Source organism: Dendrobates tinctorius, unplaced genomic scaffold (genome assembly GCF_039654945.1).
Source record: "Dendrobates tinctorius isolate UK_male_01 unplaced genomic scaffold, ASM3965494v1 ptg000073l, whole genome shotgun sequence".
NCBI classification, from domain to species: Eukaryota; Metazoa; Chordata; class Amphibia; order Anura; family Dendrobatidae; genus Dendrobates; species Dendrobates tinctorius.
This window is the reverse complement of record NW_027361741.1, coordinates 15,958,771-15,974,602: the sequence shown is the minus strand read 5'-3', so window position 1 is coordinate 15,974,602 and position 15,832 is coordinate 15,958,771. Positions and strand designations below refer to the sequence as shown.

Genomic DNA, 15,832 nt, shown 5'->3' with positions numbered 1-15,832 from the left:
AGAGACGCAGGGACCTTCCGCCATACCAACCTGGCGGCAAAGTCTGGCTTTCAACCAAGCATATCCGCCTAAAGATGCCTTCATACAAACTGGGTCCCCGGTACATCGGTCTGTTTGAGGTTCTTGGACGCATTAACAACGTGGCTTATAAATTGAGGTTGACGGCTTCACTCCGGGTCCCTAACGCCTTCCATGTCTCGCTCCTTAAACCTTTTGTTCTTAGTCGGTATCACCCTGTACCACCTCCTTCCCCTCAGCCAGTAGCAGCTGATAACATCTTTGAAGTAAGAGATATTCTAGCCATGAAAAGAGTTCTGGGGCGTACCTTCTTCCTTATCGATTGGAAGGGTTTTGGTCCTGAGGAGAGGTCCTGGGAACCTAGAGAGAATGTTAATGCTCCACTTATTTTAAGGAGGTTTTTCGCCAATCTCAGGAGGGGGAGACGTAAAGGGGGTACTGTCACGTCGGCGGCAGTGACCGCTGCCATTCCAGCAGAGGCGGGGTCCACCGCTGCCTCTACTCACCAGTCCATGTCTCGCCGCGCGGTGCCTGCCTCCTCCTCCTTGCTCCCATCCTCCCAGCAAGCGGCTGTCCTGCGCAGGCGCCCTAGGCCGCAGGCGCGCACTCTGCAGGTTTCTTAACCCTGCAGCGCACACCCAGAAGCCCTGGCCGCCCAGTCAGCCAGCTGCGTATGGTATATCAGGCGTCTCCAAGATGGTGGAGACGCCTGATTATCGTGTGCTGTTCCTTACGGTATTCTGGACGAGTTGTAGGGGGTTTCTCTACAACTTCCTTTTGTTCCCCGTACTCCTCTCTCAGTTCAGTATTCCGTACTTCGTCCTGTACTCCGTTCTCCGTCCTGTACTCCGTGCTCAGTCCTGTACTCCGTACTCCGTCCTATACTCCTCACTCAGTCCGGTACTCTGTACTCCATCCTGTACTCCGTTCTCCATCCTGTACGCCGTGCTCAGTCCTGTACTCCGTACTCTGTCCTGTACTCCGTACTCAGTCCTGTACTCTGCCCTGTTTTCCTGACCCGTCCTGTATCTCCGGTTCATCTTGTGCTCTGGTTCCGCCAGTTGCTCTCTGGTCCCTTGAGCCGCCCCTCTTGGTTCCAGCTGTCGCCGTATCTGTCTTCCGAGGGTCTATCCCTAACGGTCCCTGTATAGGCATCAGCTCCACCTGGCACGCTCGCCCTCGGGAGCTCCAGTTCCGCGATCCAGAGGGTCCACTCTCAGACGTTGCCTCCCTTGGTCGTCACAACTGCTCTTGCAGTGGTCAGATATAAGCAATGTATGGGGCAGGACCCACTGCTCTTTGTCCTCCTATTATGGTGCTGGGGCAGTTTTCAGTTGATTAGTGGGGTTGTCGGGTGTCAGACTCCACTGATCTATTTTTGTTAACTTATACTGTAGATAATACAGTAATCGTTAAGTCCTTGACAACCACTTTAAATTTCCTTTCTCATTTGTGACCTTAATGGCATAGTCATAGAACTGCAGGGACCCACAACTATGTCTAGAAAGGGTTTCTGTCATGCACCGCTTTTAAAAGTTGCAAGTCTTTCTCCACTATTTTGCATTTTTGTTCAGAAAATGTCCAAAAATGTCCTAGATAGCAATTACCATAATTGTCCCAGATGAAAAATTTTGTCTCCAGGTTTTACAAATGCAACTTTCAATTTGCCAGGAATATTATGTTAGATTCTGATCTTAATTTTAGTTTTGGAGTTTAACATCAAGGTCAGTTTTTAGGTTAAGTTGATATATATATGGGGGCATAGTGGCTCAGTGGTTAGCACTGTAGTCTTTCAGCGCTGGGGTCCTGGGATCCAATCCTACCAAGGAAACATTTGCAAGGAGTTTATATGTTCTCCCCGTGTTTGCATGGGTTTCCTCCGCGTTCTCCGGTTTCCTCCCACACTCCAAACATATACTAATAGTGAATTTAGATTGTGAGCCCCATCGGACAGTGATGATAATGTCTGTAAAGTGCTGCGGAATATATTGGCGCTATATATACAGTAGGTAACTAAAATAAATAAATCTGTATACAATATTACATAGATCTCTTAGATCGGATGAGGCTGGTGCGCTTACTTTGAAAATTGACATCAGAACAGCTGTATAATCCTGATAACTAGATGTATTCTCAGATAAGATAATACAGCCAGTCTGGCATCTGGAAAATTAAGATATGTGTATTCTTTCAGAAATGCTTAGTGCTCCTTCTTATATTCAGTCCATAATATGTGATTCTTTTCTTTACATAGTGTTAGTATGAGTTTACATGCATTGTGTGCCGAAATAGACAATCGAGTTAATTTTTTAAATGATTACTGTACATACTTGTGATTGGATTACAATAATCTAATTCACAGTTTGGGTCATATTGTAGAAAAATACACTTTGTGCAACTGGTAATGGCTATCTTACCTCTACAAAGGGGTTCTGTGTCGTTCCAGTAGGGGTCCTTCATATTAATACACTCTATGATAGCTGGTCCTTGTTCCAGAGAATGACCGGGGTCACACGAAAACTCCACCACGGTTCCCATGCTGTATGTTGGGTCTGTTGTTGTGAAGTTACCATTCTGAATATATGGTTCATAGCAGTGTCCTCTTTCAAAAGCTTAACAAGTGGATGAAAAACAAATAGTTAAATAATTACAGTTTTTTATTATGATGGACGGTAACCAACAAAGACTCTGGGAAACAGTGATCATTCTCTTTAGCCTTAGGCTGGTTTCACACTAGCATTTTTTAGCGCAGCGCATCGTGCACGTACATGCGCATGCATCCTGATCCCCTATCTTTAACATGGGGGCGCATGGTCTAGCATTTGCACGCGTTCGTATGCGTTTTCGTGCGCATGCGGTTTTTTGTGGTGTGCGCCATAGCGCGCCGGACGCAACCTGTTGCATTTTTGGTCCGTCCAACCTGTCTCAAAAGAACGCATGCGCACGCGTGCGCACGGAATGCGACAAAAAAAATCACATTACAGTCTATGGGAACGCAGACATGCGCATGGACATGCGCACGTCAGCGTTTAAAATCGCCTGCGTTTTAAGAGTCAATATGGCTACAAACTGGTTAAAATGCATGCGCATAAAATAAGCAAACGCATGCAAAACGCTTGATGCGTTTTTTGTATGCGTTTGGACTGCACACACAGCGCAGCGCAAAAAAACGCTAGTGTGAAATTAGCCTTACAGGGGTGTAGGAAACCACATTCTTGTCATAAGATTGGCTGCCATAGAACTAACACTTAATGGACTTTGTTCTTTACCGTACAAATATTAATAATAAAACATATTTTTATCCAGTTTTACAAATCCCTTAAACAGTAATAACATCACAGACTGATTTTTTTAATCTCTCCGGAAGATGTTCTTAATCTCATCTTAAGAAGGTCCTGGCACTGGCAATAACTTGCTCAGATTGTTCTTAGTAACAAGGGTGCTCATCAGATTTTTAATACTTCACATGAGCAGCAGGAGTTTGCAAGATTAATGCCGATTGCTCTCAGAATCGAAGAAATACATAGCCATTTATTAACATTCTAGGTAAAAATAGGCCAGTGTCAGCATGTGTTAACTCTTCCATTATTCTTGTAATAATTTGTTACATTATAATGGCAGGCATTACACCCATTTCTATTACATCTAAAGTACAGTAATATTAAAGGTTGTGATTAACACATACCATCTGCTCAGCAATATAACAGTAGTACAAGAGCTTGTCTATTACTATTGAGAATGTACATTTAAAGGGAACTTCTCAGATTCAAGCTGCCCAAACCACAGGCAGCATGAACAGACAATTGCTGCATGGTTACAGCCAGACTTGGTTTACTCTCAAACATAAAACTAAACAAAATTTGAAGAGCCGGACAGGGACTATTTGTATGTCCTGACCATTTCAAGGCAGGCCCGATTCTCTCCACTCCATTCTATTATTTTGGGGGACCAAAGAGAATCTTCTGCTGACTACTGTACAGAGCCTGTTTTACTATGGGCCTAAAAACTAACAGTCAGGTAGTTACTTACAGAGGCTACTACCTGCCTGTCCTACCCGGCGCCGACTCATAGCAGTCATCCACTGCTCCTACCAGCGATTCAGCTGCTCCACATCAAAAGAGCAACTTTTTTTCTTCAGAGCTGCTCTTTCGATGTGGCATGACTGCCTTCATCATGCTGATTGGGCAACGGGGAGCCGGCTGTCAATCAGCATGACATTTGCAGAGAAGCCCTGTCAACAGAGCTGAGCAGAATAGAAGCTGCTCTGTCGACATGACGTAGCGAAAGCCACTGAATCGCTGGCAGGAGCAGTCTATGACTGCTTTGTTCGCACCGAGATAGGCACCAGGCACAACAGGCACCTAGATAACAACTACCTGTTAGTTTTTAGGTCCATAGTAAGAAAAATAATTAGTCCTGGATAACCACTTTAAGCTTAGAATTTTGTATACTGAGGTTTAATAATATATTACAAATGCATATTTATTCATACAATACAGTTATTTGCCCTAATGTGTCAAAATTGTAAACTTGTGCTTTATTCATGATAAAGAGAAAAGTTTGATAATGTCACTTGATTTTGTTGACATTTGTTTGGACTAATACATTTAGCAAACATTGTATTTCGATACATTTTGGCAAATAATCAGACTTGTGTTGCGCTCATGTATGCAGATGTATCCACTTCTCAGCTGAAAGCGCAAACAGCAAACAAACATCTAATAATAAGAAGGAATTGAAAACTGCAGAACCTTTTATTATATGACTGATTATTTGCAGAAAAATGGAAAACTATTTTATGTTTTGAGGGAACATTTCTGATTTGCCATACTATCTGAATAATTCATTGTCGACAGTAGTTTTGTACTTTTCCTATTAGTCTGAGCTTTAGCAGCCGTGAATACCAAGCATAAGAGAAACATGCGGCAAAACCACACGTGGTTTACAACAAATGGCTGTGAATGCGAGAAAAGTCTAGGAGAAGCACATGGTTTTATATGTTTCACTATAGCTGCTGAAAAACTGTTACAATTCACAATCAGCCATAAGCAGTTTTGCCGCCTGCTTCTTGGTTCAGCACAGCCACCATGTGTGAAACCAGTCCAATGATGCTCCAACTGGAAAAAACTGCAAATAATGGAGCAGTACACAATTCCATGAAGGTTTGCAGTGCTTTGCTGTATTGGTTCCATAACTTAGAACTTTCATATTGAAATATATTTAAAGTTTTTGTATCAGTGTTTTTGTCTCCTTGTTTTCCTTAGTACCATTTAAAGAGAATCTGTCACCTCATTTTTGCTCTATGAGATGCGGCCACCGCCATCAGGGGCTTATCTACAGCATTCTGTAATGTAACCTGAAAAATAAGAAAAACGAGTTTGATTATACTCACCCGGGGGTCCAGTCCGGTCCGATGGGTGTCGCGGTCCCGGTCCGCCGCCTCCCATCGTCTAGCGATGATATCCTCCTCCTTACTTCTGCCGCGGCTCCTGCACAGGCATACTTTATCTTCCCTGTTGAGGCGCCGGACCTCTCTGACCTTTCCCGGTGCCTGCGCACTGCATTACTCTGCTCTGCCCTCAACAGGGCAGATAAAGTATACCTGCAGCAACAGAAGTAAGGAGGAGGACGTCATCGCTAGAAGATGGAAGGCGTCGGACCGCGACACCCATTGGGCCGGACCGGACCCCCGGGTGAGTATAATCTAACTCGTTTTTCTTATCTTTCAGGTTACATTGGGGGCTTATCTACAGCATTACAGAATGCTGTAGATAAGCCCCTGATGGCAGTGGCCGCATCTCATATCGGAAAAATGAGGTGACAGATTCCCTTTAATAGATGTGACAAGAATAAACAAAAATCATGAATTCACCACAGACATCATAAATTGCCGCATCCTTTATGCAAGATTAAAAATTGTGTCCCCTTTAGTGAACCCAATAAAAAAACAAGGCAAAAAACAATGCTTTATCATCATACCGCTGAACAAAAGTGGAATAACACGCAATCAAAAAGACGGATATAAATAAACATGGTACTGCTGAAAACGTCATCTTGTTCCGCAAAGAATGAGCCACTATACAGCATCATCAGCAAAAAAATAAAAGAAGTTATAGCTGCCAGAGTAAAGCGATGCAAAATTATTTTTTTTCTATAAAATATTTTTTATTATATAAAAGCACTAAAACATAAAAAAAATGTAAATGAAGTATCGCTGTAATTGTACTGACCCAAAGAATAAAACTGCCTTATCAATTTTATCACATGCGGAACGGTGTAAACGCCCCCCCAAAGAAATTCATGAATTGCTGGTTTTTGCTCATTCGGTCTCCCAAAAATCGGAATAGAAAGCGATAAAAAATGTCTTATGCCCGAAAATGGTACCATTAAAAACGTCAACTCGTCCCTCAATAAATAAGACCTCACATGACTCTGTGGGCCAAATTATGGAAAAATTATAGCTCTCAAAATGTGGTGATGCAAAAACTATTTTTTGCAATAAAAAGCGTCTTTTAGTGTGTGACAACTGCCAAGCACAAAAACCCTCTATAAAAATCTGCTATAAATAGTAAATCAAACCCCCCTTTATCACCCCCTTAGTTAGGGAAGAATAATAAAATAAAAAAAGTATTTATTTTCATTTTCACATTAGGGTTAGGGCTAGGGTTGGGCTAAAGTTAGGGTTAGGGTTGGGGCTAAAGTTAGGATTATGGTTACGGTTGGGATAAGGGTTAGGATGAACCGTTCAGGATGAAGTCCAGGAAAGAGGACAGCTTAAGTGACCTGTTGTGAAGTCATTGAGATTACAGCAAGTCACTTATGCTGCGGTTCCATGGGCAGCTCATTGTGAGCAGCATGATGAACTGTGGTGACCTCAATGACATCAATGCTAGCACCATGTGTAATTTCTCACGATGCTAGTAGTGATGTCATGAAGGTTACCCCAGTTCATCGGATGGCTCGCAGTAAACTGGGTGTGGGAACAGCTGGCAGTGATCGGTGGTAACCTCTATTATGTTACTGCTTGTCACTGAAGCTGGGCTATGATGCTCAACTCAGTGTCTCCTGGAAGTCAGGATGAATGGTCACATCATGCTACCATTCATCAAGACATATCAATGTAGAAGAGATGGATGGATTACAGCATGAAACAAATGGATTTGTGATGTTCAGGAGCAGACAACGTCCAAGAGTGGACCCTCTGGGTCGCGGATCTGGAACCCCTGGGCCGAGCGTGCCAGGTGATGACCGACCCCTATACAGGGATCGTTAGGGGCAGGACCGCAGAGGTCAGAACCACGACAGTCGGTACCAAGAGGGGCGGCTCACAGGAGACACGGGTGAGTATATCGGAAGAACGGAACTGGGTACCAGGAACACCAAGAGTGTACACGGAAGTGTGCTAACTACAGATAGTGCGAGACAGGTAGCCGTGAGCACGTATGGCGTATAGCGAGTAATATGTCCGGAGGTAAACAAAGCAGGACGCATGCCAGGAGCACGACAGAGTACTGAATGGAGCAGCAGTCGTGCCAGGAGGTGTTACAGAGCACAGGAAACAGAGTTAGTGCCAGGAGGCACGACTGAGCAAGGGACAGAGGACAGGATACTAGAGTGTGCCAGGAGGCACAACTGAGCATGAAGCAATGTGAAAGTTCAGAGCGAGTGCTAGGAGCACAATAGAATACCAGACAGAGCAGAGGAACTGAGAACAGTGCGTGGCCCAGACCCAGCCAGGAAGCACAACAATAATCAGGCACCTCCCATAGAGGAAGGTAACCTGATATAGCACATAACCATGACAGGTTCCGGGTCAGATCCTAGCCAGAAAGCACATGACCACTACAGCTTCCGGGTCAGGTCCTCCATTACCATAGAGGGGACCAACCCGGAGAGAGCACTGACAGGAGAGCGCAAGCGCAAACGTGACATGGAGGAGGTGCCCTGGGGACGTGAGCTGCGTGTGCGCACCTGACGGGAGCCCTGGAGGGACCGCCGTACCGAAGGGAGTGATGTCTGGACCGAAGTCCCGGCTCCTGGTGAGCACGGCATAACAGGATTATCTTATCATCAGACAAGTGAGTAATATGATTTTTTATTTTTTGTCTTTTACAGGGGACATGGGCTCGATGGATTATAGGCGAAAAGGTGTGTATAACTTTCTTGCTTTTTTAAAAAATAAATGTGTAAAAGAAGTTGTGGAGTTTTATTTCAAATAAAGTACTTTATTCTTACTTTATGTTTTTTACAATATGACTATGGGGTTAGTAATGGCAGCTTCTTATAGTTAGCTGACAATACAAAGCTGAAATCAAGCCCAACCGTATTACCTCATTTGACACCACACTAGGGAAAGTGGGAAGAGCAAGGCTAAGCACCAGATTTGACGCATCTCATGGAAGCTGTCATTTCTGGGGCAGCTGAGGGCTGATGCTGGTAGCCTAAGGGGGGGGGAATTATCCCTGACTCCATCCCAAGCTATTAATATCAACCCACAGCTGTCTGTTTAGCCTTTGCTGGTTAGAATTTATAGTGAGACCCTACGTCATTTTTTACCCCATAAACTAACCAGCAAAGGCTAAACAAGCAGCTGTGAGCTATTATTAATAGCATGGAAACTTTTTTGGGGCATCATACCCTTTCCCAGATTAGTAGCATTAGCCCCAAGCCGTGGGTTTTCCCTCTATTGGCTATGAAAATTATGCAGGAGCCCACACCATATTTTAAGTTAATTTTTAATTTCACACATGATGTACACAGCAGATGCTGAATAAAATTTTCACCATTGCGTGATTACAGGGAGACCAGGCAACAATGATCAGAGCTGTCTTCAGCAGCCGGCGTCTGGGAACAGCGAGAACTATATTGCTTTTTTCCAGGCACCGGTATGTGTCATGCTGATAACACACACACACATTTTGTCCGTGGTGCACCTAAAAAACTGACATATCTGCGTGTGTTCGTGTGAAAAACCTGATGTGTACACACCACCATTAAATAAAATGGGGGTGCGTGTGTCCGTATTTGCGGTCCTTAAAAAAATGGATCACATACGGACACAAAACATGGACGTGTGAAGGAGACCTAAGAGTGAAAAGCAGTTGTTCCTCCTTAGTACAGTATGTTGTCATAAGATTATTCCAAGACCAATCTATCGATAGTGACAACACCCCATCATCACATGGAGAATTGTTTCACAGACACTTATTTCTAGAGATGATTGAACCATATGAAATTCATATTTGCCCAGGCTACAGAATTTTTTTAAAAAAGTGTAAATCATGGCAGATCTCAAGAAGTCCAATTTCCTTGGAATGGTGTGTGGAACATGAATATGCATTTGACCTCTATCAATATGCTGTAAAAGCATAAAATGACTCTACTTAGACCAGCCCACATCTTTGAAACTGTTTGTGATAGTCCTCCAAGACTTCCTGTGCCAGACCATATGATGTAATAGCTCGAATTACATACTGTTCAAATTTGTGATGACTTGTGAATTTCAGGAAATGCGACCCCCAATTGATTTGCTGCAGAGTGATCTGATCTTCTCTACTCATTTTTCCCTATCCCAAAGAACAGCTATCCTAGCTCAAAACCAAGCTTTTGTAACATGCTTGTTTTGTGTCGTCATCAGTAAATTCACTGGACTCTTTCACAAGCATATTCATATCTTAAGTTCTTATAATCCTTGCCTTCTAGCTTGAATGCTGCCCTTATCAAGCTGAACACACAAAAAGATAGAGCAAAAATGTCCCAAACAACATATTACAAAATAATCCAAAATTAATTTATTGAAAAGTCACATTAAAAAATCACATGAAAGGTAATCAAATATGCATGCTGTATACAATGTATATTAATCAGAAGGTAAGATGGAGGAGACATGAAGGTATGCTGGGATCAGGGAGGAGAACAAAATTCATCCCAGAGAAGCAAGTATATAATGAATAATTCATAAAATACAGTAGCACAATGGTAGTAGAGAGGCAAAGAAATTGGCGCTTTACCAATGGGTATTAGACAGAGGAACCTCAAGTATAATTCATAAATACATGCTTACCCATAAATCAACAGGGGAGCTCTCCCACCGCACCCAGCAGCCCCTTGACGTGCGTTTCGCGGTCAGCTTTTTCGAAAATTGATCATATATTTACTTCTCTGGGATGAATTTTGTTCTCCTCCCTGATCCCAGCATACCTTCATGTCTCCTCCATCTTACCTTCTGATTAATATACATTGTATACAGCATGTATATTTGAGTACCTTTCTTGTGATTTTTTCTGTGACTTTTCAATAAATTAAATTAATTTTGGATTATTTTCTAATATGTCGTTTGGGACATTTTTGTTCTATCTTTTTATGTATTTATCTGTCTGGAGTTGTCCACTTGACTCTATATTTTTGAGTTGTTTTCGGAGAGTTTCCATTTTCTGCTCTCGGCCATGTTGTGTGATAGTGCTTTATGATTACATTAATGAGTAGATTTTTTCTTTATGTACATTGTTTTAGGGGGACTCTTGACATTATATAGTGCGAAAAGGTTCAACAAAACCACACATCACTACTCATATCACAAAACATGCAATCCAACCTTTGTAAATCTCTAGTAATAGACTGCGTTTTTCTTTCAAATTTGATTCCTAAAGTCAAGAAAACTCCCTAAAATATTTGCCAAATGTAAACACCTGATGTATGTGCCTGCATATCATACTGTTTTATGCGCTGGCCATAAGCTGCCTTGTTTAAGCAATAATATACCTCAGAGTACAGTTTTTTTGCAGAATGACTCTTGTTCAGTAGTTAAAGGAGTCATTCAAGACTATTTCTTTTTTACTATGGGCTTACAAATTAACAGACAGGTGGTTGGCTCCTTGTTGTGCCCGCTGCCAATCCCTGCCAGCACAAAGCAGTCAGACATCTGCTGCCAATGATTTGGTGGCTTCCGCTGATGTCATGTCAGCACAACAGTGTCTTCTCTTCCACTCTGCTCTGTTGACTGGGCTTGACTGCAGACGCTGACATCATGTTGTTTGACAGCAGACTTCTTGCTGCCTAACTGTGTTGAGACAGCTGTCAATCAACACGATGTTGAAAGCCACGCCCCATCGACAGAGCAGCCCAAAAGAGGAAGAGCTGCTATGTTGATGTGGAGCAGATGAATCGCTGGCAGGAGCGGTCAATAATTGCTCAGTACTGGTGTCGTGTAGAACAAGTAGGTGGTTATCAACTACCTGCCTGTTAAATTTTAGACTCATGGCAAAAAAATAGTCCTGACTAAATCCTTTAACTTTGCTTTTTAATACTGCAGGAAAAAAGGTATGCTGGCACTTACTACCCAAAATGTATGCTAATATGATACTCATTTGGCATACAATTGGTTAATGGGGACATAGATTCAAACTGCTATGTAAACGTAACTCAAGTTTCTCAGGTTAGTCCTTTTACCCTTGTTTACTGGCTGTCTCACAACACTGCTTCCCTGAATGTCCTACTCATTGAAGAGCATGACCCAAACATGACATACTGTCCGAATGATGCATTTTACATCTAGCTTATTGTACTCAATAAATCGGACACTGTCAGAACAGCACATCATCAGTTTTTCTATTTAGGTCATGCTTAGCCAACCAGAACAAAATGATTTCATTCAGACTCTTGAAATCATAAAGATCGGCGTCATGATGAATTCATTTGACTCGGCTTCTCCTGGGCTCAGCAGGTTAAGCATCTACATAACGTCAGTAAGATTGTTTCAGAACTTGACAGACCCTATGAGGAAAGTAGGTGAAGTAAAGATTACACTTTCTGACACTATTTACGCTGTGGGATGAGAACAAATGGCAGAATATTTTTTACATAATTCCATAAACAATAGAAACCTGGAATCAGCGGATAAAAAGTAATACATATTCCTGGCAGATATACTATATAGGACACTACACTTTCTTACTAAATGATATAGTGTTTGAGTTTGCTCTGACAGTTTTTTCGGAGAAAATATCTTTCCACGTTTTCATTCACCTGTAAATAGTTTTCCATATATATAAAGGGATTGTCCAGTCCAAAATGATAAGTCTGCAGTCACCCTGATCCCTTCACCGAACCCCCATATCTTAGCCGGGACCCACGGGTACGTATGCATTATACATACCCCCGGCCAGAGCTGATAAGCAGGCGCCGCCTCGCTCCATAAACTTGTATTGAGAAAGGCCATGTCCACTAGTCAGTCACACTGAGTGTGCGCTTGGGGGATTCATAAGTCTGCAGTCACACAGAATGACTGCAGACTTATCATTTCGGACTGGACAACGCCTTTAAGGAATATGTTCTCACATTGGTAGCACTATGACTAATAATTATGTGATGATGTTTTAGGGACCTGGGTTCACACTCAATTTGCTCTGAATACTGTGGTTTACATTTACTTCCAAAAATCAGAAACAGAGCCAATCAGTGACTTGTCCTTAAAATGATTCCCTGGGATATAGTTGGTTTTGTTAGCTGAAGCCACGTTTAGCCAAGTATTTCCTCTACAGCAACCACTGCGGCGGAATTGTAATGTTAGGGTGGTTTCACATTAGCGCTTTTTAAGCGCACGCACGGCCGGGGGTAGCTCCGCCCCCGAGCCGGCTCTCTGCCCGGCGTGCCCGCCCCTTGCTTGTAGCGCCGCCTCCTAGCACACAGCGGCGCCTGCGATCGGCACACCCTATCTTTAGCATAGGGTGCGCAGATCGTGCACAGGCCGTGCGCTAGTTGAGCTTTGACCTGCGCTGCGCATTTTTGACGGTGCGCCGTGCGCGCCAAAATCCGAAAAGTTTGATTTTGGCGTCCTGAAGACCCTAACCGGAGGCAGGAAAATTGCTGAAATGCATGGAAACAACACTGAAATGGAATGCGAACAGCATGGGGAAGACCGGCTGGATGCATCCCTGACTCCCAGGTCGCTGCTAGGAACAATGTTGACAGAGTATTACTCCACTTTTACGGACTGACAATAACACATACTAAACTGAAGATAAAATGCATTTTACAGGAAAAAGTGTTAGGAAACATTTTTTACAGTTTAATTACTTGTATATAAGGCAAAATTAAAAAGATAAAAAAGCACACGTCCTCCACCTCTTAATAGCCGTGCCATCACTCACCATATTTCCCCACGGCCTATGACTACAGTAGATGACATAGTAGAGGGGGAAATAAAACTAGTCACCTGTAAATGTAATTTTAACATTTTACTATACCTCATCTGGGCATGTGGTGTTTGTGACATGGTCAGACACACCCTATTTGATTTATGAAGGAGTGACTTTGAAACTCACAAAGCCTATGCGAACAATGCAAGAAATCAGAAGGACAATGCAGAAGTACTCTGATACACCCTGTATTAGACATAAAGGAGGGCATCATACACTGTGCCTCATCATCATCTGCCTCTTGAGACACTAATTGCCATTCCGCACAATCATATTCTGACCATGGCTGCTCATATATTTGGGTATCACTACACACAATTTCCTCTTGAACCGTGCACGGTGAGAGGCCAGAATCAATAAATGGAAATGTAGAGAGTTCCTCAGAGTGTCCGAGTGTGGGATCACTTGTTTTGGGGAATCGTCACGGTTGGATGGAGGATCAGGGTGAGGGTTATGTGGTCCAGAATCTTGGCTAGTGATACTGGACCGTCTGGAAGACAGTGTGGTGATGGTAAAAATACTGAAATCCTTATCTGCCATCCAACCAACCATTGTTTGCACTGTTCTTGCTTCAAGAGTGGTGACCTGCAACCCCCTGCAAAGTGGGACAGTAAGCTAGGTCTTACTAGATGAGCATGTTTGTTTTTCTCCCGCAACAGGCACGGTTTCACCTGGCCCAAGGCTTTGGCCTCTGCATGCACCATCAGCAGCACTTCTACTTCCTTGTCCCTTACTGAAAGCCTTGCATATTTTAAATTAGGTATCTACTATATAATTGTCTAATTCTGTCTGTCTGTCTTTCTGTCTGTCTGTAATGGAAATCCCGCCTCGCTGATTGGTCGCGGCCTAATGTGCGGATGGTAGCCAGGGTCCGGAGGAGAGGAGACTCCTCTGGACCCTGGGTACCATTAATCCGTAAAAAATAGAATTAAAATAAAAAATAGTGAGATACTCACCTTCTGTTGGCCCCCGGACTTCCCTTCTCTAACCACGCGCCCGGCATCGCGGTCCCAGTAATGCTTTGCACCAAAGACCGCTGATGACGCCACGCTCTTCGGTCCTTCGCGCTAAGCCTTACTGGGACCGAAAGATGCCGGGGCAGCATGTTTATTGGCTGTCTAACAGTATGTTCCCACAATCATGATTGTTCAGGTTTTCATGCAGCTGAAGTTACGCATCAATCCTGTGTCTCAGCTCACTTGTGTTTTTTTATGCGTTTTTGTATGCGTTTTTGCCATAAGCGCTTTTGTCTATCTTTGGTATGTTATTAGATGTGCAAAGAATTAGATGGATAGATGGATATGGGGTAGCTAGATATGAGGTAGATAGATATGGGGTAAATAGATAAAAAGATATCTGTGAGACATGCAATTAGTGCCGTGTGTGAAGTTTACTGTACATGGATTAACTTAAATAAATAAAAAAACAGCATTGGGTCCCCCCTATTTTTGATATCCAAACATGGCAAAGCAGACAGATGTAACATAGTAACATAGTAACATAGTTATTAAGGTTGAAGGGAGACTTTGAGTCCATCTAGTTCAACCCATATCCTATCCTAACTTGCCCTAACATGTTGATCCAGAGGAAGGCAAAAAAACCCCATGTGGCAACAGTAAGCTTCACATTGGGGAAAAAAATTCCTTCCCGACTCCACATACGGCAATCAGACTAGCTCCCTGGATCAACGCAATATTAAGGAGACTAGTGTATATACCCTGTAATATTATACTTTTCAAGAAAGGCATCCAGTCCCTTCTTAAATTTTTGTAGTGAATCACTCATTACAACATCATATGGCAGAGAGTTCCATAGTCTCACTGCTCTTACAGTAAAGAATCCGCGTCTGTGAGTATGCTTAAACCTTCTTTCCTCCAGACGTAGAGGATGCCCCCTTGTCCCCGTCACAGGTATAAGAGTAAAAAGAACATTAGAAAGGTCTTTGTACTGTCCCCGCATATATTTATACATTGTAATAAGATCACCCCTAAGCCTTCGATTCTCCAAACTAAATAACCCCAAGTGTAATAACCTGTCTTGGTATGTGGACTTATATTATTTGAATGTGAAGGTCCCTGGTTATTGGGCCCTTCCCAGCCTAAAAATACAAGCTTACAGAAGCAAATATACAGAATTGGGACCTCACATTAGATGCGCCATATCTGGCGCGTTTCCCAGCTGTTCCCGATTGCCCTGGAGTGGTAGCAATCGAGGTAACGGTGCTTGAAGTTGATGACAGTTGTGGCTCAGGTTAATGACACCCCCATTACTAACCCAGTAATGAAACAAAATATATACACAGAAAAAAACACTTTATTTCAATAAAGACTCCCCCACACTATCCATCGTTCATCAATTTATGTAAAAACAAATCCGTTTCAGGTATGAAGAAATTCAACAAATCCAAAGTGGTCCAGGAAAGGATACCTGAAAGGCATAAAAACAGAAATAAAGATAATAGACACTCCCTTGTTCATGAATTTATTACTCAAAATGTTGAAACCATAGGTCTGATGTAGTCCACGTTCCCCGATGTCTCTGGCATCTGTGAATAGCAGTAAAGTGACCGCTATTCACAGGTACCGGATAGTGACTATGATACTCATTAGAGCTACTGA

At 42.9% G+C, this 15,832-nt stretch overlaps 1 protein-coding gene across 1 annotated transcript in view; it reads right to left on the bottom strand.

The window, feature by feature from the left end:
* The window catches only part of SEZ6L (seizure related 6 homolog like), a 711,555-nt gene that overhangs the window by 128,140 nt on the left and 567,583 nt on the right, over nt 1–15,832 (bottom strand). Inside the window, exon 9 of the mRNA XM_073582661.1 lies at nt 2,436–2,630. Coding sequence (XP_073438762.1) covers nt 2,436–2,630 — 195 coding nt within the window. The remainder of the gene's footprint in view (nt 1–2,435; nt 2,631–15,832) is intronic.